The sequence below is a fragment of the Polyodon spathula genome, chromosome 28, assembly GCF_017654505.1.
Source record: "Polyodon spathula isolate WHYD16114869_AA chromosome 28, ASM1765450v1, whole genome shotgun sequence".
NCBI lineage: Eukaryota > Metazoa > Chordata > Actinopteri > Acipenseriformes > Polyodontidae > Polyodon > Polyodon spathula.
This window is the reverse complement of record NC_054561.1, coordinates 4,634,861-4,659,393: the sequence shown is the minus strand read 5'-3', so window position 1 is coordinate 4,659,393 and position 24,533 is coordinate 4,634,861. Positions and strand designations below refer to the sequence as shown.

The window sequence follows — 24,533 nt, the reverse complement described above, 5'->3', positions numbered from 1 at the left end:
GCAAAGCGTTTACACAGGGTGCACAATTGTTCCTTGAAACTTCTGTAACAGTAGCAGTTTTTCCTAGTGCATGTGCATAAAAATGCTGCACACTTAGCACTAGGGTAGTGATTACAAATCATAACATGTTATAATTCGTTTTTTTTTTCCTGGTATGATAAACCCCCTAATATCTGTACAATTGACATAAACAATATCTCTTCAGAACCAATCAACAACAATCATAAAGTGTCAGAAATCATCCATACTAACAATGCATTAGCTAGAGTTGTATTAAAAACACCATTCCTGATGGTAGGGAATTGGAATAATTACAACACTTTAGTTTATGGCTCAATTATAAGTGTTTATATACATTATGTAATAATGTAAAACATTCTTATGACTTCAAAAGTACGTTTTCTTTCAGTGTTATTATTTAAAATACTAACTGTGACAGTATTATTAATAATATGTTTTCTTCTGTGTTAACTGATCACTAGTGACCCAAATCGAAGGTAAAAGGGTTAATGATAGAGTACATTATTTTGTGACCTAAAAACATTGGCCAGATCAAGACCTTGTGACCCTTGGACACCAGAACAAACCCCTATGACAGGGCTTGGCCTCTGTGTGCAGTTTGCGTCGAGCTGGGACGGGTGAAGACTTCAGTATGACCTAAAGCCCAATGTCCTCCCTCCTGTTTCTCTCCAATCAAAACAGTTGTGCTCTCTCATGTTGCTACCCTAAGCAGCTGCTGTGGACCAGGCAGTGCTGACGAATCACTGACAGCATGCCTCACTACTGGTGAAAGCAGTTTAGCCTGTGACTCCAAAACAGCTTATTTAATAAAACATTAGTAGGATGTGGATTTCAAACCATGCAGAATTATTACTGAGCAAAACATTGCATCTCAAGCACATTTATTTTTACCACTGACTTATCGACACTGCATTTTAAAAGCCAAGGGTTTCATACCTTTGAATTTGCTTTAAAATAGGGCTGTTGTTATATTTCATTGTAAAGTGCTAAGATTCTTAGCTTACTGCAACTTATTATCTGGGCTTAAAGAAAGCTTGCTTGGGTTAAAGAATGTGGAGCTGGTGGAAAGTGCTGTTCCTGAAGTTAGCCAGCAGGGGGAGCCCCGGTTTTGAGAAAGCACCTGTATGGGGTCAGTGCCCTAGAATGGAGCTTACATTCAGCTCTGGTGATTGCTGCATCTCAGTCTAGGGTTACCTTTTACCTGGGGGAAAACCAAGCATTTTCATTATGAATCGACAGCATGTTATTGATAGCACAGATGGGGAAATCAGCCTGTCCAACTCTCAACACTAACTTTGTTAACAGAAATCTGAGCAATCAGACCCCGCTAAAGTTGCTGTAAACAGGTCTGACTCATTGACTGAATTATCCAGCTAAAATTATCTGTGTCCTACCATTCCTAATAGTAAGAGGACACATCTATTCCAGAGGTAAAAGGGTGATATATAATTCCGTGACCTAAAAACAATCAACGATAACCTGGAGGTTTGTAATACCTTACCTACTGTAAGAATACCCATCTGTATTGTTAATTATATCAAATATAATTTTATGAGATCTAAACATCATTGTATGCTCCTTCTCAAATAAGTGCTAGCCCAGGTTTTAAAATCATATCCGCAGCACTACCAATACTATCGCAGGTGTAGGCTTTTCTTCTGTTGATGGTCTTCTTGTTCTCATAGTTTATACTTCAGTCTAGAATATATGCAGGATAAGTGTTGGTCTTTCTTATTCCTTGCAATGACTAGTTTACCAGATCCGAACATAGACAAACGTTTCGTTCAGTGGTTTGTACTCATATTGCCAGCTGTAACCACCTCAGCAGAGGCTGTCCTGTACTGTACGCAAGGCATGTGACCATACTATAAAACCTGATAGCCTGTGTAACAGCACGCTGGCTTCGATGTGCCTTTTGGTGTAAGACACAAAAAATAGCCCTGGACAGAGCAACCACTGCACAAAGAGTTAAAGGTTAATTCATTTTTCAAACATATTTTTAAAGCACATTTGACCTTTGAAATCTGTTTTCTGCAACTACTTAAAATTACAAAGCACATGAATGTATCACGTTTATTTGATCATTTATATTGGTTTATTCTAACAATTGTACAAAGTAAATCACTTTATATAGATAATACAAAGGAATAAGTCTTAAAAAGCACTTGCAGAACTGAGCAAAATGTATGTACAGGCAACAATGAGAGTAGACATACAGATCCTGGTACTGGAACTTATTTTCCATACATGTAAACAATGATATATAATTTACTAGTAGCCACAAGTAGCAAATTGGCAAAAGCATTCTTCGTAGTAATATTAAAGCAATATAATATTATTTTAAATAACTGAAATCATTTCAAAAATGAAACCTTTTTTTTTTTTTTTTTTTTTTTTTTTTTTTTTTTTTACTTTACAAACTGCAAACAGTCATTACAGGAAACATGAAAAAAATCAGCCGCTTCCTCAAAAATGTTTTAATATAATAAAAACAAAGTTTAAACAAAATGCTGTGCAACAAAGTTAGTTATTTTTTCTATCGACTCGTGTAACTTGATATGATAAAGGGGAGTGACATCAGCCGTGAGTACAGCGCTTTTTAAATGTGCAATGGGTTTTTTTATTTGATGTTCACAGATTAATTGCAGTAATGGCTTGAATAACAAGACTTCGTGGAGAGGCAGGTTAGCTGAAGGACAGTGTAAACGCTGCAGTTTTTAATAAGTTCACACAGCAGGATGCTGTAAGGGTTGATTTATTTAACCTAAGCCATAGCTAGATTTTTTTTGTTTTACAGCACCAAGGAATCGGCATCAAACACTTATCCTGGTTATCATTGGACCATCACTAATAATAAGTGGTCAGTTCAGTCCAGGCAGATTCCTTGGTACTGTAACATTCAGCTGTGAAACATCCTGGTGTAATATAGGTTGATCAAATCAATTCTTTATTTTAAGGTCCATTAATACTTGCATACTGTTTTTATATATTAATTATAATATAAATATATATCTATATTATATATCTAATATATATATATATATATATATATATATATATAATATAATTATATATATATATAAACACCAATCAATAATACATTAATATTAGCGACCCTATATCTGTTTATGGTAATGAATAAATGTGGAAGGGATTGTTACTAATGTTTACTATACTAAGTAACTGGAGTCTACTCACAATGCTTAAACTCATGAGGCATTAAAAGGAATACTTTTTACCTTCTAATGTGCTTAATATTTAAATTGCTTATTGTGGCAGGTTGAAAGCCCTAAATGCAAAAAGTGTGTGGGTGATGGGAATATAGGTTTGGCAGGGATAGGGTTAATTTGTATCACTGCCAGTAATCACAGGTGTGGCCATTCTCCAGTTACTGCTACATGTGCTAATTGGGGAGTGGACAACTGTATATAAAGCAACCAGAAATCCTTTGTCTGGAGGAGGTGAGGAGGAGAGGAGAGGAGAGGAGAGGAGAGGAGAGGAGAGGAGGGGAGGTGAGGAGAGGAGGTGAGGAGGTGAGGCGAGGTGAGGAGAGGAGAGGAGAGGAGACGAGGTGAGGTGAGGTGAGGAGGTGAGAGGAGAGGAGAGGAGAGGAGAGGAGAGGTGAGGTGAGGTGAGGTGAGGTGAGGTGAGGAGGTGAGGTGAGGTGAGGTGAGGTGAGGTGAGGTGAGGTGAGGTGAGGTGAGGAGAGGTGAGGTGAGGTGAGGTGAGGTGAGGTGAGGAGGTGAGGAGAGGAGAGGTGAGGCGAGGTGAGGTGAGGAGGGAAGGTGAGGTGAGGTGTTGGTGAGGTGAGGTGAGGTGAGGTGAGGTGAGGTGAGGTGAGGTGAGGTGAGGAGGGAAGGTGAGTTGAGGTGTTGGTGAGGTGAGGTGAGGTGAGGTGAGGCGAGGTGAGGAGAGGAGAGGAGGTCAGGTGAGGTGAGGAGGTGAGGTGAGGCGAGGTGAGGAGAGGAGGGAGGTGAGGTGAGGTGAGGTGAGGAGGTGAGGAGGGAAGGTGAGTTGAGGTGTTGGTGAGGAGGTGAGGAGGGAAGGTGAGTTGAGGTGTTGGTGAGGAGGTGAGGAGGGAAGGTGAGTTGAGGTGTTGGTGAGGAGGTGAGGAGGGAAGGTGAGTTGAGGTGTTGGTGAGGAGGTGAGGAGGGAAGGTGAGGTGTTTTTTTGCATTTTGTTTGAACTTTTTTTTTTGGCCCTTGTGCTTATTTAGTTGTTTGTGTTTGTTATTAAAAGTGCAAAACAGCGCTAAACTCCAGCTCCAAGGCTCTGAGTCTCACTACTGATGGTACTTGGGGTGAGCTTTACCTTCTGCACTGGCTTACTTGCACAATGTCTAGACGTGTTATTTTTCATAACCCTGGTACACAAAGGGCCCTTGAAGTGTGGCAGTATTTAGATAAGTTAGTTGATCTCAGTGCCAATGTCAATATAACCACACTCCCCATACCACTGCTGAATCGGAAACAGCAAATGATGGAAGAAATATGTAGCATCAACAATGCCACCAGATGCAAGGTTGCACAAAGTTACAGCACAAAGCGATGTGAAGATATTCAGCAACAGGGCAGTGATATTTTCATTTGAGCAGCGAGCATATAAAAATGTAACCTCAAAAGCAAAACATTATTTTTTATATAGCTGTTATGGCATTACATTTTCTTCAAAGGAAAAAAAAAGCACAACCCAATTAATTCCTGGAGTATCATTCAACAGGTTGCATGCAGGAAGAATTTATTATTATTATTATTATTATTATTATTATTATTATTATTATTATTATTATTATTATTATTATTATTAACAACATTAAAAAGTGCCTATCTCAATCTCCTTATTTTCCTATTCAGTTCTTATTCTCTGTGACTCTAAACAACTTGTCATAAATGTGCAAACAGTTTAATCTCACACCTGAAGGATGAAGAGTGATTTTGTGTACAACATAAGCGATATTGAGCCTCCTGAATTGTAGATACAAATTATTTAAATCCTAAATTGTTACTTCTGTATAATGTATTTTAGTAGTATTTGTATTTACTGTGAAGTATACTGTATTTAAATATTGTTTTCACACAGCAATCTTGTATTGCCCTGTACACCTTTAAGTCGCCTTGCATAAAGGCCCCTGCCAAATAAATAAATATAATAATAATAATAATAATAATAATAATAATAATAATAATAATAACAACAACACATATGGAGACATTTTGACAAAGAAAGAAAAATAAATGGAAATGTGCACTGTTTCAGCACTGCTCTGGGATTTATACATAGGATTGAGAACTCTGGGGCTTACGAAAAAGAAAATTTTAATCTGCTCAACATAACTTGAACCAAGAAAATGAGTACTTAAATACTGTATAGTGGAGACTGAACAATATGCAGAATTTGTATTTAAAATGAAATGTCTCTTCAATTTACAGTAAGATTTCCTCTGTGTAATGGATGTTGTTTTACGTACTGTGTATATATTAACCTGTACTTAAAATAATTATACATATAGAATTAATAAACAACACTGATACAGGGACAATGTTTGATCTTAACTTGTCCTTTGACATTATAGAACTCTAAGTTAAATAATTGGGTTAGTGCCACAGTCACAGTTTCAGCATCTCACAATGTCTCCATATTCTCATGATGTAAACTTTACAGTTGGTTTGCTATTAACCTATAAAACATGTTTGCATTTATAAATAATCAACACAGAATGAGTCCCTTAAACTGTATAACTGACTTTCTAATAAGACACAAAACTGCTGGATAATAAACAATTATTTGTATATAAAACATCCTAATTGCACACTGGTTGGACATTCCCAACATCATACTTACCCCCCCATACATACCAATTTGCCTCCCTCGAAATGGCATGCTGTTAAAATGGCAATTTAAAAATGGCAGTCAATAATTGAATACACTTATGGCATTCAATAATTGAATACACTTAGTAACAAGATCTTTCGTTCTCACCCCCTCTCCCCTCTCCCCTGTCCTGCATGTACATTTACCACACAACATTCAGGGCTACATTCTCAAAGCTATTTACTCCAAATTTGCCCTTAGCATTATTGCTGTCTGATGTCTGAGCTGTTTATTTCTGGTTTGGTAACCTAATTGGGTAACTTAACTTAAATTTTGATAAAGGATTGTATGTTTGATTAAGGCATATTTAGTGCATATTTCTATCAAACTACCCATGTTCCTGTTCGTTGCATTGTTAATGTGAATTGTGCATTGTCAGCTTGGTTTCCGGAAATAGTGAACAATGGTTCTTTGATGAATACATTAACTTTGCACAAATTAATGTTATAACTGCAACAATGACCCTGAAATCCAAATGTTATGCATGTCCCTGCTCTTTACACAGAAACATTTCTTTAAATGCATTGCTTTGCTTACATAGACAAATACAGCTATTACTAGATACATACAGTTTTCTAAATGTATTTACTATAAAATAATTTCTATATAATACTACTTTCTCTTTCCAGTATACCTCCCTCTTTTGGAGATCTTCCACGTCTAGGGGAGCTCTAGAAACAGTGTTTTAGAAACAGTAAGAGCATTCTACAGCCACACAATGCTGATGGTGTCTGGTGAATTGGAGTGGGGAATCCATAATAGCCTGGTACTCTTATGCCCCCTCGTAAAAACACTACACACTTACAGCCTCAAATTAAGCATCTTAACATTCTACTCTGTGCCCCAAAAGATTTTGTTCTATGTGCAACATGCCCTACCCAAGTTAATGTTTTTTGTAAAGTGGCGAGCTCCAGGGTTTTTTCCAGACTAATTTACTAGCACTGCAGGCACAGAGTTCTACGCTGTGAGGAACCAGCAGTCTTAGCAGGATGGCATTCTACACAGATACTACATGAAGAGGAAGGTATTTCTGCTCTGTACATTATACAACAGATTCCTGTTTGCTTCCTCCTGAAGTAGTGGGGGAAGCAGTGGTTTGTGGGTCATGAAGTGGAACGACTTCATCTGTGACCTCCACTACCACGTGAGGAAGACTGGCCTCTGTTTTCCCATAGTTTTCACACATCTGTTCTGCAATCGAACCCCCTTTTTCTGGAGCCTCCTCCTTTTTGTCGTCCTTGCTGTTTTGCTGATGTATGTAAGACACTGGCTTCACAGAACGCTTTAGCATGTGCCTCCTGTAGGCTCGTTGTATGATGACTGCAGCAAGTTCCTCATGCTTTCTCTTAAGGGTCGTGGTGATAGGCTCATAGGAGACCTTGGATGGGTTGGCAGCCATGAATTTCTCCTCCATGGATTCCTTCAGAGCATCCATGTCTCCTGAGTCTCCGAGCACCTCTTTAGTTAGAGCAAACAGGATATCCAGGCAGTGAATTTTGTCCCCGGTTACCATGGGTAGGTCCATGCATATGAGTTTGATTTTGTTCGGCTTTGGTATCTTGAGCGGATCTAGGAGCGTGTCGCAGAAGTCGGAGAGCTTGCTGTATTCAATGAACTGGGTGGCGTCGGGGTCAAATTTCTCCCATGTCTCGTAAAACATCTCAAAGTCGTCCTCACAAAGAGGATCGCCGCTTTCCTCCGTGGCCACGTTGAAGTTTTCCAGGATGATGGCGATGTACATGTTGACAACAACCAGGAAGGTAACGATGATATAGCTGGTGAAGAACATCATGCCCATGCCCGGATTGCCACAGTTCCCCTTTACATCGGACCCAGGGTGGTCAATAGTGGGGTCACAATCTGGAGGACCGCTGTTTAAGATAGGGTTGAGGAGACCGTCCCAGCCGGCTGAAGTGGTGATTTGGAACAAACAGATTATACTGTTTCCAAACGTCTCAAAGTTAAATATGTCATCGATGCCTGACTCATGTTTTACGTAAGCGAAGTTCGACATTGCGAATATAGAATATATGAACATAACCAGGAAGAGAAGCAGCCCGATATTGAACAACGCAGGAAGTGACATCATCAAGGCGAACAGCAGCGTTCGGATTCCCTTGGCCCCTCGAATGAGACGTAAAACGCGACCAATTCTTGCCAGTCTGATAACTCTGAAAAGAGTTGGTGAGACAAAGTACTTTTCTATGATGTCTGCCAGCATAATACCTGGAAGATAAAATAACATCTATTAAAACCTTGCTCTGTTCAGTTCAGAAAAACGCACACACAAAGCTTGCGGAGAGGTTTAGAAAGGTGCTGAAGACGGGGACCTATAATTGCTAATAATAATTGCTTGGTTTGATTTCAAATGCTTAGTTTTCTGTATATCTTTATTTTTTCTTCAAACCAATAGAAAAAAAATAAAATTAAAATTAAAATGTAACCCACGTCAAACAATATTAATGAGATAACTTGTAATGTGATACTTTATAATGCAATACTTTGTACTGTGATATTTTGTAACAATTGTAAGTTGCCCTGGGTAAGGGTGTCTGTTAAGAAATGAATAATACCAATAATACTAATAATACTAATACTATGACCACTACTACTATGACTACTACTACTACTACTAATAATAATAATAAATAATAATAATAATAATCTGCCTGTGGGGAAAAATAATTATCTTGGTTTGAGTTTTGTTCTTATTTTTTTCTTTATTTAAAATAATATATAATAAAATAATATTTAAGATCACAGGGAAATGACACAATTGGCACATTTGTCACTGGCCAAAAAGGAGACAAAACTGCTTCTAAAGTGTGGATGTTCAAATTCACAAGGCTACTTATCCTATTCATAATTTGTAGTCAACAAGATTACTTCATCAGTCTCCAACACCGCCAATCCAGCACCAAAGTTTATGAAATTAACTCCATGTGACAATTACACTTGCATTGTCTACTTACCAACAATAGAAAGAATGACCACAACAAAATCAAAAATATTCCACCCCATTGTGAAAAAGTAATGCCTCAGCGCAAACATTTTGAGGACACACTCTGCAGTGAAAACCACAATGAAGACCAGGTTGATATAATAGAGGACGTCTTCTTTCTCTTTACTCTGGTCATCCGTTTCAACCATCATGGTCACCATGTTGAGGCAAATAAGGACCATGATGAAGATGTCAAACGCTTGTTTGGAGATGAAATCAAACACCACTCCTTGGACTTTATTCTGTGTTTGTTTTGAAAAAGAAGAGAGATTTCAATGTAATGTTCACTTACGCTTTATAAGAAACCGTGTGCAAAGTTATCTGGCCATTCTGTACAGTGAATAAAATGCTCAGAAAATGTTGAGTTAACGCTGACAATCAAGAAGTAAAGCATAAGAACGTGTATGTAACCCCTTTAATCAACTCAGAACTTTACACAATCGCTGAGTAATAGACCTCTGATTATTAAAGCACAATTTTGTGAAATGCTGGCTTTGCATTGTTAGGTCATTGAATCAAAATCGGAATCAGTGCAAATGATTAATAAAATACCATGATCTGTAATCTGTGTTTCACTATAGTTATTATTATTTTCATTGACACAGCAACACTCTAGCCAATCTGTGGTGTAATAAACATGCTGTCTGGAGATACTTTAAAACAAAAATTCCAATTCATTCCAAATTCCAAAGCTCCATCTCAGTTCCGTGGTGCCATACTTTAGCATGGGGCTCAGACCCACAGTTTTCACCTCCAGTCCATGCTCTCTGTACAAATTGCTATCCTGCCGCTCTCCTCATTGAGCAGTACTGCTCAGCGCACGCTATTGTAGGGTGGCTCCCAGAAGGAAGTGCAATCTCGTTTGTACCTTTTTTGTTGTTGCAAACTATCAGTCATGTTTATGAGTTATGAAAGTATGTTTCATACGCTGTATTTCATGTTGGAAATGTTGAATGGAATTGCAATATTAATAATGTGACCTCTGAATACCACTAATTAGTAATGCTACCCATCAGTGAATGTATATTAAGCTCAGTAAACCTGTCACATGCTTTTGATTTACCAGTGTTCACTGTATATAATCTATCAAAATGCACACAACAAGTACAATCTGTTCAAAGTTTAGTTTCAGTTTAAAGAGTCAAATTACAATTTCAAGTAATGGAATCGGTATCTGACAATTATTCATATGGAATATCGATAATCGGAAGTGTCCCAAAAAATCATAACTGGTGCATCTCTAATTCTTAGTCAAATCTGCCCCTAGCTGTGATACAGTAGGCTGTATTGTTCGTACCTGTGGTCTCGGAATAGGCTTTTGTGGTTTCTTCGAGCCAAGCTTTTTCATGGCATTGTAGTACTTCTTCTGCTCTTCTGTCATGAAGATGTCCTTCCCTCCAAAGTATAGTAAAACAAAAGACAAATTATTATGATGGAGAAACCTGATAATAAAGACCAATACATTGACAATCTAGCCTGTATCTATTGGTGATTAAATCTGATAACTATATATGGATCAACATTTACATTTACAGTTACATTTCATTGTACTGTATACAAGCATGGATATTAAATAATCAATTATATTCCTACACAGATATAAAATGGAGCCAATAAACATTAGCTTTGAGACCTGTTTGTATTTTCAATACTGTATTTTTATCTGCTTTTAAATACCAACAGCAGTTATTGTGAGTTGTGCTGGTACTTATCTTTTTCTTTTGCTGATTGAAGTTGTCAATGATGACACCAATAAAGAGGTTGAGAGTAAAGAAGGCTCCAAATATGATGAAAATGACAAAGTACATGTACATGTAGAGGTTGATTTCATAAGATGGTTGTTCCTCAATCTAGAGAGAAAAAAAGACGGGTGTTCTATGCTTTTCCACATTGCAACAATGATATATTAGCATTGCCATGTTTTCTGTAAATTGCCACAAACTCTTCATTTGCAGCTATGCGTAGCACATAAATACTTTCAACATTACACTATGTGAAGGAGACCCTCTGTGACACACATATTAAAATCCCTTGATATATTTCAATAAATAATCCCTGTAAAAGGTTTTCTCTGATTATTTACCCTCCTGGAGTCAACTGCAGCATACATGATGTCCATCCAGCCCTTGAAGGTTGCCTAAAAAAAATAAATAAGAAGATGTGATATGAGCACTAGTGGTCAATATTGCAGTGGGGGGGGGGGGGGGGGGGGGGGGGGGCATTAGAAGACAGTGGCCTAGTAATAGAGTGTGACAGGTAGGCTCTCCTCTGTACTCCCACCTCTTGCAGCCAAAGCTGCAGGTCTTTTATATCATAGCCTAGGGGTTAACTGGCTATTAATTCTCTCATTACCCCTTGGCCATAGTCTGCACAGGTAGATTTATTATGTGTGACTGCCAGCTAATTCAATAATGACTAGCTGACAGTCACACATTCATGCAAGGTATTTTAATGTGGATGGGGCTTCTCATCCACGCTGCCAAATAAAACCTATGGCTTCTTGCCGTCATCTCGCCCTGTTACATATGGCTTCTGGTTTGTATTTATACGATTACTCGCTATATCAGCAGTTCTCAATCTGTGGTCCGCCTCAGTGGCATAGCTATTGAACTACGTGGGACAATAAACTATATCCACCATGTGCAGAAAATCTTGATCCATCTCCAGATACAGCCTCCGTGCTGGTCTTGACCACTCGTAAACAGAGCTGACATAACCCGCAATGTTAGCCTTGTTAGTGACCAAGCATTTAAAAAATGCCAGTCGGGTATTTTTGTTGATAATGACAAGTTACAGAAAAGGAGGCACAGATTTCACTATCCATGCATTACTAGCACTGCCCTGGAGAAGCTAATACACTAGTCGCTTAGTCACTAACAGGCTATCATTGCGGTTTATGTCAGTACTGTTTACGGTGCGATTGAGACCAGCACGGAGGCTACCATAACAAAGCTCAGGGTTCTCCTCAGGCCTTTTCAGGCAGACAGGATGCTTGGCTAATTGCCTGTTAACACCCAGCTGAAAAATCCCAAACCACCTGTCTTGCAGGTGCCTTTAACAATAAGGATTGATTGCATTACTAGCAGACTAATAACTTGCACGTGCTGAGGGGAACAAAAAATCTAGGAACCACATGACAGCTGGATTGCTGTTACGTCTTGACCCTACATTTAACCAATTAGAGAAATTTGAAGCACTTCGACAGGCTGAAATGTTAAAATGACAGCTAAAAAAAGAACCAATTATTTTCAAAGAAAAAAATAGTATATAATAATATTATAGTGGTTTGCATGTGCTTAACTATATTGTTTATTGTGTGGTCCACCTAGAAAAAAAAAAAATAATTCAGGTGGTCCGCGAACAAATACACACTCAACAAAAAAATACACTACTTTGTTTTAAACCAGGCATCATTCCTCACTACTTACCACTTGCAGTAATGAAAGGTATCCCATCCCCACATTGTCAAAGTTAACCTTCACGTTCATCCAGCGAACTTCGGTGAAATTTTGTTCTATTAACTCCAGACATTGAGTCTTGTTGTTGACCACCGAGGTATCGAACATTTCTCCCGAAGTGACATTAACGCATTTGAAGAACTTCCCAGCAAACATGTTGACTCCCATGATACTGAAGATGAGCCAGAAGATGAGACAAACCAGCAGGACGTTCATGATTGATGGGATGGCACCAAGCAAGGCGTTCACCACAACCTGCACAGTTAGAAGATTCAACAAATCAGGACTCTAAATAACATCATTTTTGTTTAAGAACCTGAAGGGTTCAGTTCCATTAATTTAATGGAAGTAAGAGAGACAAAACACAGTATAAATTTCTAACTCTAAATTATAAATACCAAGCTTCCAATGTTACAACTATCAGCAACAAACAATTAAGGTGCATGTCAGAGTACTTAAATGTACTTCTTAATATTAGAACCTTTGCAATAGCAATGTATAGTTAGTAGTTGGATGAATATGTACATTTTTATGTTGACAGCGATTTAATTCTCAAACTCTTTGTAAAATGGCAAGGGAGACTGGCATACTGAATATTAAGAATAACTGGCAAGTCAAGCATTATGCTCATGACCACCACTGTCTGTTATCGCTGTGTATTTCAGTTAATTGATGGTGTATTTACCCTCATCCCCTCAAACCGTGACAATGCTCTCAAGGGTCTCAAAGCTCTCAGTGTCCGTAGGGATTTAATGGGTCCTAGTTCAGAATATCCCAGAAAGTTTGCTGCTAAACTGATCAAAGAAACCTGTAAGGAAGAGTGATTCTGATATTATAGTCATACACAGAATGAGCAACATGTTGGAGTAAGAAATGCCAGCTTTACAATATTTTAAACCTTTAAGTAATGCTGGTTTTATTGGCATCTAAAAATACTTACATCCACAATGAGAAAATCGAGCCAGCACCAAGCATTCGTGAAGTATGTCTTGTAACCATAGGCAGTCCACTTTAAAAGCATTTCAATAACAAATACATATGTGAACACGTTATCTGCATATTCCAACAAGGTCTTTATCACCTTTCTCTGTTCAATATATATATCTTCAAATGCCTGGAAACGAAATAAAGGAAGAGGAAATAGGGAATGGAATGGACAACATTTTTAAAACATACACTATTTAGCACACCCTTCTAAGCATATGGGTTGTCCCTCAGATCACTGATTAATACATCTTTCATGCACTCTGTAAAAGCTAAATGTGAATTGTGGTCATGATGGTAAGACAGCAGATATAAAAAGCATTGAAAAAATTATGTTGACATATTTAACAGAAAAGATGTGTGTGTCCAGTATGTCAGATTGCTGACCCTTTGAGACAAATAAATCATACCAGCGCACCGCTACTCAGCAAAATCATAAAGACGATGAAGGTTTCAAACCAGTTGTGCTCCACAATTGTAAAGCAGGCCCTTCTTAATGTCCACCAAATTTTTCCTTTGCCTTGTGTGATGTCAAAAGTCAGACACGGACATTGCTGGATGCAGCCTACACAGTGTAAAGACAGAAACTTTGTTATTTTAAACATTTCTAAGGACCCTAATAATCCACAGCATGTGCAGAAATGCAAACCTCTGTATTCCTAGCAAAACCACTGCAATTAAAGAGGAAGTAGCAGGGTTCTGAAAAAAATACAGCGTTACCCGTCCCCATGTGATGCTACAACTGTTTAAATAGCGTACATGTTCATTTTCTTTTCGTTGTTAACATCCAGACAACTTTTTACATGTACACCTTTAAAGTCTGTTTCAAAGGTGTTTCAGTATTTCCACTTTAGTGCACTGGGGGTTGAGATCGTCACGTCACAATCGATGTTCCTTCTCTTGCGTTTGCTTTTTTGCATACGATGCAGGAAACCTCCCTGTCAGATTCTCCTCAAAATATCTCATTCATTTCTCTGATGGACCATCTACTTCTAATGCAGACCTCCACCCAGATCTGCTGCCCTGGCACTATGGACCCGTGCTTGATTATGACTGGAGTTGTGAAACCCAAATCTCTGAATGTGAGTTCATCTTTTCCATTCCAAGCAGACACAATAGTAGCAAACCGCTGATCTATCCTGTATTAACCCCTTGCGGTCCTATGTCGGACCAGGTCCGACATTACAATTACCCCTTTCCAGTCCGATCTTTAGTCGTTTTTTTCTCTGAAAAAAGCCGAAAAAAAGGGGCCAAAAAAAAGGGGAGTATCTGAGCAATACAGATAGCCCCATGCACCACAGAGATAACACGGACACAAAGGAGAAAGCTGCTTCCGCATCCAGTGGTCAAAGAATGTCATAGACATCTGCAGAGCTTTTTGAGATGTTATAGAACGTCTATAAAGAGGTATGTGGAAAATACAGTGATGGTGGGGCTTGGCTGGAGATGCAGTACTGAGGTCCTTTTGCCATACAGTGCCTTTTAAACCTGTTTTACTCTAAAAAACAAAAATTAAACAGCTTGTGTAAATTAAACAGCGCGTGTGAAAATAAATTGCCGCTGACATGCCTGACAAGTGCTGAATAAATGGACTGCAAAGAGTTAACTAACACGTAGGATGGTCAGCATCTCATCTGTCTAGACATCAAAAGGTTCCTCAGTTCCACCATCTCATATTCAACCAAACCCATCGCTCTCCAATCTACTCTCATCTGCAAGAGAATACATGTCATCAGCCCTCTCTCCATGTGCCAGGTCCTCCTACGCTACAGGTTGGTCGTCATTCTCTTCATTCTGTACCTAGCACCGAATATCCCCTACCCCATTAATGAAAACTGGATAGCAGCATTCATCGTCGACGCACAAGACATTCTTCATCTTTCTCCAGCTTCCATAAAATCCTTAATCTCAGGTATCCAATTTCATTATCATAGCTTCTCCAAAATCACTACTCTAAATCACTGGAGGAATCTTAAAAAAAATAAAATAAATAACATAACAAGTGACTCGGCCTTTCTCTTTAGTACCACATTATGGATCATTATTGTTGTGTTACCTGTTTGACAATGTGGGCTAAACACTAGAGCGAACATTTTGAAAAGAGCTTTGAAAAGAACAATGAAAAGAAAAATTACATGTGCATTATTTAAACAGTGGTAGCAGCATGTGGAGACATGTAACATTATATTTTGTCAGAACCCCGCTACTTACTCTTTAAGGCAGTACTTCTTAGACAATACAATAAAAACAACAATCTTAGACTACTGAGTGTCTGTTGCAGTAGGGTCCTCCTCTGAAGATGGCACCGTACCTTCTGTGAAACATGCTTCTGGTTGATCAGTCTCAGGGGTCTCCTCCATAACTAGCTCCATTTCAGCATCACGAGTTTTGTAATCCACTGTGCTGCAAGAGTCTCCATCCCCGCTCTTCTGCTGTAAGGGAACAGCATTTCAGGTGATGAATTTTAGAAGGCATCAGTAATGCCATCTTTCATCAGTAATAGCGCCATTATTCTGTATATACTGTACAGCCCCTAAAACTAAAAATGCCTGATTTGAGCTAACATAAAAAGTACTTGAAATAAGGTATATGTGACATGTATAAATCCAAATCCTGAATCTTTTAATTAGGCCACATCCCATGGTGGTTTTGTAATGTGGACTAATATCCTCTGTAGTCTTGAACACTCATCCACTTGTGCCAGGATCAGGTTTCAAGACCAGGCCGCTAGGCATGAAAGGAATTTAAAGCTAATGGATTAGCCTTCTGCACAACCAAGCTTTTTATTTTTAAAAGTACACATATGCATGTATTATAATTTGTTCTGATATATGACTTCTGTTGGTAATCAACACTATATTTTAGTTACTAACACATTCTGCGTTCGAGACATGCTAAAATGGGATACAGGTACAGTATGTTAGTGTCCTGAGTGATTGATGGTAGTGTGGTCTGCATAAACAGACTCTTCAAAACACAGATGTTGTTTTCTCTTCTGCACTACATATTAAATTATGGATTTAGACACACATACACGTGATTTCTCAGGATGGTTTGTGGTTCATTTGATACTGACACCAGCTGATTCTAACAGCTCAACTCAAAGTAGTTTTCCATTTGGTATAAATTCACAGCAGATGTTCCACCTTAAGATGGGTGGGGATTGGACAGGCAATCCCAGGACTGAAAAAATAAAAGTATTGTATTGTATATAATAATTTGTCCTTTTATCTTTTTCTTTGATTTTTAATAAAAATTATACTACTAACAGACATCAGTAAAAAAAGCCTGGGATTCATGAGGGTCTTTAAGTCACAGATATTATAAATAATATTATGAATATTCTTACTTGTTTTGTTTCTTCAATCTCATAGTCTGAGTTAACATCGTCTTCATCTTGATTTTCAAAATCAGATTCTCCAGGAGCGATTGGGACGCTAACGGTCAAGTCAGGATTCACCAGAAATCCTGTGGGGCCTACTTCTTCCACTACCTGCGTGTCATTCCCCGACACGGCATCCACGCACTTAAAATCTGACTTGGGGTCTTCTTCCGAGCCCATGTGGTTGAGCACAAAGTTTTCATTCTTCAGATCGTCCTCTTTCTCCTCTGGTTTCCTGCCCAGCATTCTCTGAATGAGCCCTAGAGCTGTGCTTTTCACAAAGTCAATACCCCTGGTAATCCTGCCAATGGCAATCTGTAGGTTATTCATTTCACCATCATCGTCACCTCCGGCGAGGTTGTCACCACTGAAAGAGCTAAGCAGCAAGGCTAAAAAGAGATTCAGGACCTGCAAACAAGATCATACAGGTATGTTTTACAAAGCAATGCAATTTCTGTCACACAAACTTTTAAACAATTTACAAAAAAACTACAGTATTTTCTACAAACACTGGGTTTGCTATTGTAAGAATTTTACTTTTTAATAGTGATTACTGGACAATGTGGGACAATAATACTCAGTGGTTCTACAATACTCTAAATGCTTTTCAATCTAAATGACACCCACAATAGGGCAGGCCCCAACCATCCTACTGCATTCTGGAGGCTGTGTGGTCCAGTGGTGAAAGAATCAGGCTTGTAAGCAGGAGGTCCCCTGTTCAAATCCCAGCTCAGCCCCTGACTCATTTTGTGACCCTGAGCAAGTCACTTAACCTCCTTGTGTTCCATCTTTCGGGTGAGAAGTTGTTGTAAGTGACTCTGCAGCTGATGCATAGCTCACACACCCTAGTCTCGTATCTTGTAACGCGCTTTGTGATGGTGATCCAGTATGAAAGGTTCTATATAAAAATAAAGTTTATTTTATTTATTATTAGGGACATTGTTTTAAAGATTTCATCAATATCACAGGAATAGCCAGCCCAAGATTTTCATGGCAATTGGTCAATCCCAGTAGATAATAGAAGTCAATCCTTTGTTTGTTATTAATGACTGAATGGAATAACCATTATGCAATGGCCCATTTACATTACAAAGCCATGTTTGTCATAGAACCTTATTACAAAAACGTATACTGTTAATTGAAAATCCCAATACATCTTGTCATATTGAAGCCAACATTGTAGTATTTTTGCTACAGGATAACACATAGCAATCCTCATATTGTAGTTGCATTGCAGTTGCCTTACTCTTTGTATTGCATGGTTCTTAATCAAAGTCAAATGTTCCTATCTCATGTGATGCAATACAGGGGTGCTGGTACAGGAGAGGAGGCAGAGGAAATTGAGATAAACTGTAGACAAGGCAGGGGGATTCAATTTAGAATAGTACATAAGACTATGTATGACTAGTCAACACATTTCTTCACAAGCAGTTTAACATAAAATGCATGAGTGTGGGACTTCATAGAGAAGTATGGGTGAGCTACTAGGTAAATACGATTATACTTGATAAATGTTGCTTATTAAACTTACATGATACATATTGATTACGAAATATTGTCTGCCGTCCATTTCGAGACAGCTATCTTCAGTGCTAAAACTATATTCAGTTTAGTAATTAATATTACTGCTGTTTCCTATTTCCACATTTAGACAGAGATCATGGTTATAGGTTCTGAGTATGCTGACTTTTTTCATTCCAAGTCAGGTTTTATGATTCAGCGGTGGCCCTAAATAAGGGTCTGTAAAGCTGCAGAAAAAGCGTGCGTGAATTCACACACGGAAAGAAAGCTATTTTCAATATATTGCTTTTATAAATTGTGACCCTATCTGTATATTATGACCCTATCCGAGACTAGATTTTTTGGAAGGGGGTAGGGGGCCTTAAAAGTTTGAAAACCACTGCAGTAGGCTAATGTGAAAAAAAAGCCTTTTATGTTATTTTTGTAAATAATTACTTCATTTTTATAATTTTGTATGCACATATAGTAGTTTACACCTGTTTACACACACACACACACACACACACACACACACACACACACACACACACACACACGTATATATATATATATATATATATATATATATATATATATATATATATATATATTTTTTTTTTTTTTTTTTTTTTAATGTTTATTTTATTATAGTTTTTCTTTTTTTTACGTCGTGCATTATATGCGCAAACTCAGAAAATAAAGTCTTTTATGTTTGTTTTTTAATTTAAATACAGTGTTTCTGCTATGCAAATGTTAGACATGATGTGCATAAATAAATCTTTTGAGTTGTATCTGATAGTTTGCGTTTCATTTTCATATCGAAGCTGTTTAAAATGTACCCGTCAAAATGACTCCTGCTGGCGGTTCTAGGTGGTAGCATAAACCCGGTGGTTCTAGTGTTAAACGAGGAACTACATTCGGTACAGACAGATTGATCCCCAGAGTATTGATCCAGGATCAGTGAGAGAAAAACACAGAAAACGATTTTCAGAATATAACAGTACAAGGTTACGGCTACGGTAAATTAGTGTTAGGGTATGGTTAGGTACAGTTTACCCGCCACTATCTGGACTTAATGACAACTCGTTCTATTCTAGTGCAGTTCTAAATCTCTTGGAGTGAAGAATTTCACTGCTTGAAACAGGGAAACTATCTATGCAAGTTTAGTAGCTGACCGGCATTTCAAAACTGTCTGATAGCTTGACCGCAGTATATAATTGCACATCAAAATAAATCGCAAGACAAAAGCATAATGGTTTCTGATACAATATGTCAACACATACAAATTATACACGTATTTATTACTCTTTTGCTGTATTATTTGTATGAAGAAAATCTGTGGCGATTACAAATTTAAAAAGCCAACTCTAGTGAGAGTTTGCCACGTCTTTGTAAACTGAGAATTAAAGTTATTAACACTTATTATTAAATAATAGACCATATGTTGTATTATAAACTATTATTAATACATTTTAAACACAAATATAATTGCACCTAAAAATAAATCGCACCACAAATGATAAATCATTTCTGCTTATGTCATAACCCATATACAAAATAATGCATGTATTGTATTTATTTCTCTTTCGCTAATATTTGTAAATATTGACAAGTGATAGTGACAAGCTGTGAAAATGCAAAATTATAAACAGTACACTTTGAAATGTGACAAGCTGTGAAAATGCAAAATTATAAACAGTACACTTTGAAATGTACCTTCTTATGGCTTCTGTCGTGACACCTCTGTGAGCTGTGATTGGCTTAATGGGAATGTCACTCATACAATGCACAATGCATATGTTGAATACGCGTGTTAAATTAAAGAAGCGGGTTGTTTTAAATAATTCTAAAATGATACAGTACATCGGTGCAATTTTATAATGTATGTTTGGCACTCCTGCTTTAGAGTATTAACTACATATTTTAAACTATGTCATTCAGCTTTAACTGCAACCTATTTAATAAACTGCAATTCACACAAGGAAAAGCCCTGCTAAAACTCATAGGGAATTGTATAAAATTTCCCACAGAGGTCAGGTTTACAGGACGTGTGCTATTGATTGTACTCACATAGCGCCTATGATCACATAGTCACCCCGATCCACGGAGCCTGCTCTGCAGGGTGGCAAAGCCGACAAGGAAGGAAATTGAGGCTACGTCTCATCAATCAATAGTTCTCGAGTTAGCAAAACAAAAAGAAATGTCATTGCACGACAGGACTTTTATTGTATATGCATTTTTTTTAAAAAAATCTACATCAGACAAGGAATACATGTTAAAAATAAAAGGTAAGCAGTGCAGTTTTACTTTTCATTGCCTCTGCCTGTCCTGCTGCTGAATACTGTGTCTGTTGATCGCTCATTTTCAACTTCACAATAAGCTACTGACCATAAATTACGCTTGGACTATTGGGGCTTATCACGGTGGTCACCTGTAAGTCATTAAATACATCCACACAACAGTCAACTTCATCCTTAAAAGTAATTATTACCTCTGACTGACTGGCACGATGAACTTGATTACTGGGTGAATATATTCATGTATGCATGTAGTCCTATTCACAAGCCATACAACAGAGTTTTGTCTGTAGAAGCAAGCAGCATGTAAAGCCACGTGCCCTTGAAGCCAGATCTATAACTCGTCCAGATCACTGTTTAAATATGTTAAATATGCTAAAAATAATACAAATATTAATTGCTATCAACTGGTGTGTAAATATAAAAAGCACAGATCCTAAGCAACACAGCTAAGGAAAGTGAAAGTGGTATGCACTGTCCCTTAGGTAAAACTTTCACATTTGCTTGCATGTCCTGTCAATTTGTATATGTTTCTGGATTATAATTCTTAGATGTTCTATTCTTTATACACACAGCTATTGGTGTTTGTCTCTTGGTTCCAGGAGATGGGAATTAACACACAGAGCTGCTTTTACTGTTGATTTTGGCACAGGATTTCCAGAGGGACTTTGTTACTTCATAGAGAGGGGTATTTCCTCTTCTCTCTATGTATAACCCAACAGGAAATACAGTCTGTGTCATTAATAGTGAAGAACTGTTTGGTTACCACAATGAATATGAAGCTTTATAATTATCCTCCAACAGCTAGCTTGCATACACATCCTCTTCTGAAATATTAGGAGCGATGTCAGGCTGATATATGTGTTTTCAGTTATTTTCATCCCCTTGCATGTACTTCCCATGCTTGTTAACTAGTAGCCAGTTTGACTGACCACAGAATTGTGTATTATTTGTTCAAAAATTCAGGACAGGCTGTCAAAGGGATTATTTTGGGGTAATCGCAGGATACCCTTGGAAAGGTCATTGCTGTGATTCAGATGTATTGCCGAGTGCTGTAAAATTCTCTAAAGTAAACTGATCCTCCAAAGTAGCCTCAAACTTACAGGTGTCTGCGAGAAGTGGAAAAGATAAAATAGTCTACACTAGCTATACAAACCAGCTTACATAGCTGCTCAGTCAATACAGTGGTTATCAATCATAATCACTTTCTTCAAAACAACAGCCAGGGCACAGACCCCCAATACCATATAAGGCATTTAAATTATATTGATGTGCTGGTGACGAAAACAACTTTCCTGGCAAGTTTGGAGCAACACATCAAACAATGTCCTCTCTGCAGCTGTTGCATTTTATAAAAAGGGAGAACTAATGCCTTCTTGGACCTACTGAACCAGATGATCCTCAAGACCTACAACATTTCACACGCTGATAGGGCTGAACACACTGTCTGAGTTGCTATTATTATTATTATTATTATTATTATTATTATTATTATTATTATTATTATTATTACTATTACATTACAGAGTATCACTTTACAGATTGGAGCGGTTATAAAGTACAATAAAATCAGTAGCAGATAAGTCAAATAAACGGACCTTCCTACAATCCATGCAGCCAGTATGACCTGTTCAAAACCAATTCAAACCATCCAGAGACAAGGCATCTTGACTGCTCAGTTCTTCTATTTTCATTTAATCCAGACCTTCAAACACTCAATCATAAATACTGAGGTAAAACTAAGTAGACAGACATTGTGGTTATCCCTTGAAGAATGTTACTGTATGATGGCATTAAAAGGCACAAGCTGAAACATTTGTCTGCTTGACTTAGGGTTAATTTGATCAAGATATGTCATGTTGGTATCAGCCACAGCTATTTTTTTAAAGTCCCCCTGGATTGCAAAAATATATTTTTGATGAATTGCAGGTGGACTCCCTGTTTATGTAAAATGGTATTGTAACAGAGATGGCTTTGTGGTGACGAGTACTGTGAGTAAACGGTGCTGGTGCATAGGTTTAATAATAAATAAAAGGTTTGAACATAAAACAAAACACTTTTAAAAACACAGCGGCCAAAACAGACAGACAAAACACTAAATAAACCAAGCATCTTACTCTAGACTCTCTCCCATTCCTCCACATTGAACACCCAACTCCGAGTGAGACATCTGTGCTGAGTTTAAGTAGCTGGCCTGGGACTTGAATGCTAATCATTCAATCTGGCCACAACAGTCTGTATGTGAAGTAATTATTCTCGTGCCCACATACCACCGTACATTTTAATTCACCCATGCCACATAACCCAAACTATACGAAACAACCTGAATACAACCCAATTACACCCAGGGGCGAGGGTTACCCCATCAAACATGTGACTAGGCAGTTTACGTGCACAGGTATACAGAAAACCAACTGTGGTTTATGCCAGGCAAAGTATGGATTGATGAAACCAACCTAATTACTTAAATAGAGCACTTCTAATATATATCACTTGCAAATATTTTTTTTTATGGGATAAATTCTTCTTGATACAGAGTGCAAAATAAAACAAAGAAGAAAAATCATCCCTGTACAGCAGTGGTACTCAACTCTGGCCCTCGAGAACTAATCCAGTCCAGGTTTTTACTCCAAGCAGATTCTAATGTAATTAATTGAAGCTGCTAAGAGGCAATTAACTAATTTACAGTACAGTAGGAGTAGTAGTCGTGGGCCTTCTTGTCCACTCAAAGTGTTGTTTTACTATAGGCTATACCTCGGAGATAACTGTGCTTATTCACTATATGAACTGAAATAAGCAACAGAGCAATGAGCAATGATGAGATATGGAAATGGGAAATATGATATCAGACAGGGTACTCACCACCAAGTTCCCAATCACCATGACCATCATGAAGACTACCAGGCAGATTCCCAGTCCTGCAGCCTCCATGCAGTCCCACATGGTCTCAATCCACTCCCCGCACAAGACTCGGAATATAATCAAGAAGGCATGGAAAAAATCATGCATGTGCCAGCGAGGCAGTTCACAATCTAGGCTGATCTTGCAGACACATTCTTTGTAGGATTTTCCAAAAAGCTGCATTCCTACCACAGCGAAGATGAAAACGATAATCGCCAATACCAAGGTCAGGTTGCCCAGAGCCCCCACAGAGTTGCCAATGATCTTAATGAGCATGTTCAGGGTGGGCCAGGATTTTGCAAGCTTGAAAACACGAAGCTGTGGGGGACAGAAAGGGATAGAGTTAGTGCCTGTTTTAAGTAAAATGGTTACGTAAAACATGACAACAGTAATAGAAAGCAATTAGGTTCATGTTATTTTCATCACTACCAAAACTTCATTTAATTCCTCAGAACTGGGACAGATCTTTTACATTTGATTTTATTTAATTTTTTTAAGTTGCAAATTGAACTTTAGCTTAAAGATCTTGATAAATATGTGACTAGGCAGTTTACGCGCAGAAAGCGTGTGGATTTTGTCAGTTTCAACATATACATTGTCGTCAGCTATTTTTTTAATATTGTAAAATAGAGTACCACAGAAAAGTTCACTTGAGAGGTTTTACTATTTAACTTACTAAACGGAATGACCGCAGCACTGAGAGACCCTCAACGTTTGCAAGCCCCAACTCTACCAAGCTCAGAGTGACAATGATACTGTCAAAGATGTTCCAACCAGTCTGAAAGTAATAGTAGGGATCCAGGGCAATGAGTTTGAACACCATTTCAGCAGCAAAGATTCCAGTAAATACCTAGAAAACAAATCATTCAATGTATAGTATTCTACGTAGGACAAGGCAAGTCAAAACCATATATTGACTAGAGATTAATTAATACAGTAATAACTAGCAAGAGTGAGATTGTATTCCAGAATTATAATATAAGCTTTTTGTTATTATAGAGGTGCTTGTCACACATATTAATATACAACTGTTAATCCAATTTTGATGAGCAATGGTAAAGATGCTCCTTAGCACAAGTAACGGTTCTGTGGAATATCAGACCAGTCTTTTTAACAGA

General features: G+C 37.9%; 1 protein-coding gene across 1 annotated transcript in view; it reads right to left on the bottom strand.

The window, feature by feature from the left end:
- Window positions 1-5,956: 5,956 nt before the first annotated feature.
- The window catches only part of LOC121301950 (sodium channel protein type 4 subunit alpha B-like), a 57,411-nt gene continuing 38,834 nt past the window's right edge, over window positions 5,957-24,533 (bottom strand). The window contains exons 14-26 of the mRNA XM_041231687.1: window positions 24,092-24,265; window positions 23,377-23,733; window positions 16,685-17,125; window positions 15,647-15,767; window positions 13,746-13,900; window positions 13,292-13,465; window positions 13,037-13,159; window positions 12,322-12,606; window positions 10,977-11,030; window positions 10,606-10,743; window positions 10,191-10,295; window positions 8,865-9,135; window positions 5,957-8,118 (exon numbers count right to left, since the gene is read on the bottom strand). Of these exons, the coding sequence (XP_041087621.1) occupies window positions 6,935-8,118; window positions 8,865-9,135; window positions 10,191-10,295; window positions 10,606-10,743; window positions 10,977-11,030; window positions 12,322-12,606; window positions 13,037-13,159; window positions 13,292-13,465; window positions 13,746-13,900; window positions 15,647-15,767; window positions 16,685-17,125; window positions 23,377-23,733; window positions 24,092-24,265 (3,582 nt within the window). The 3' untranslated portion in view covers window positions 5,957-6,934. The remainder of the gene's footprint in view (window positions 8,119-8,864; window positions 9,136-10,190; window positions 10,296-10,605; window positions 10,744-10,976; window positions 11,031-12,321; window positions 12,607-13,036; window positions 13,160-13,291; window positions 13,466-13,745; window positions 13,901-15,646; window positions 15,768-16,684; window positions 17,126-23,376; window positions 23,734-24,091; window positions 24,266-24,533) is intronic.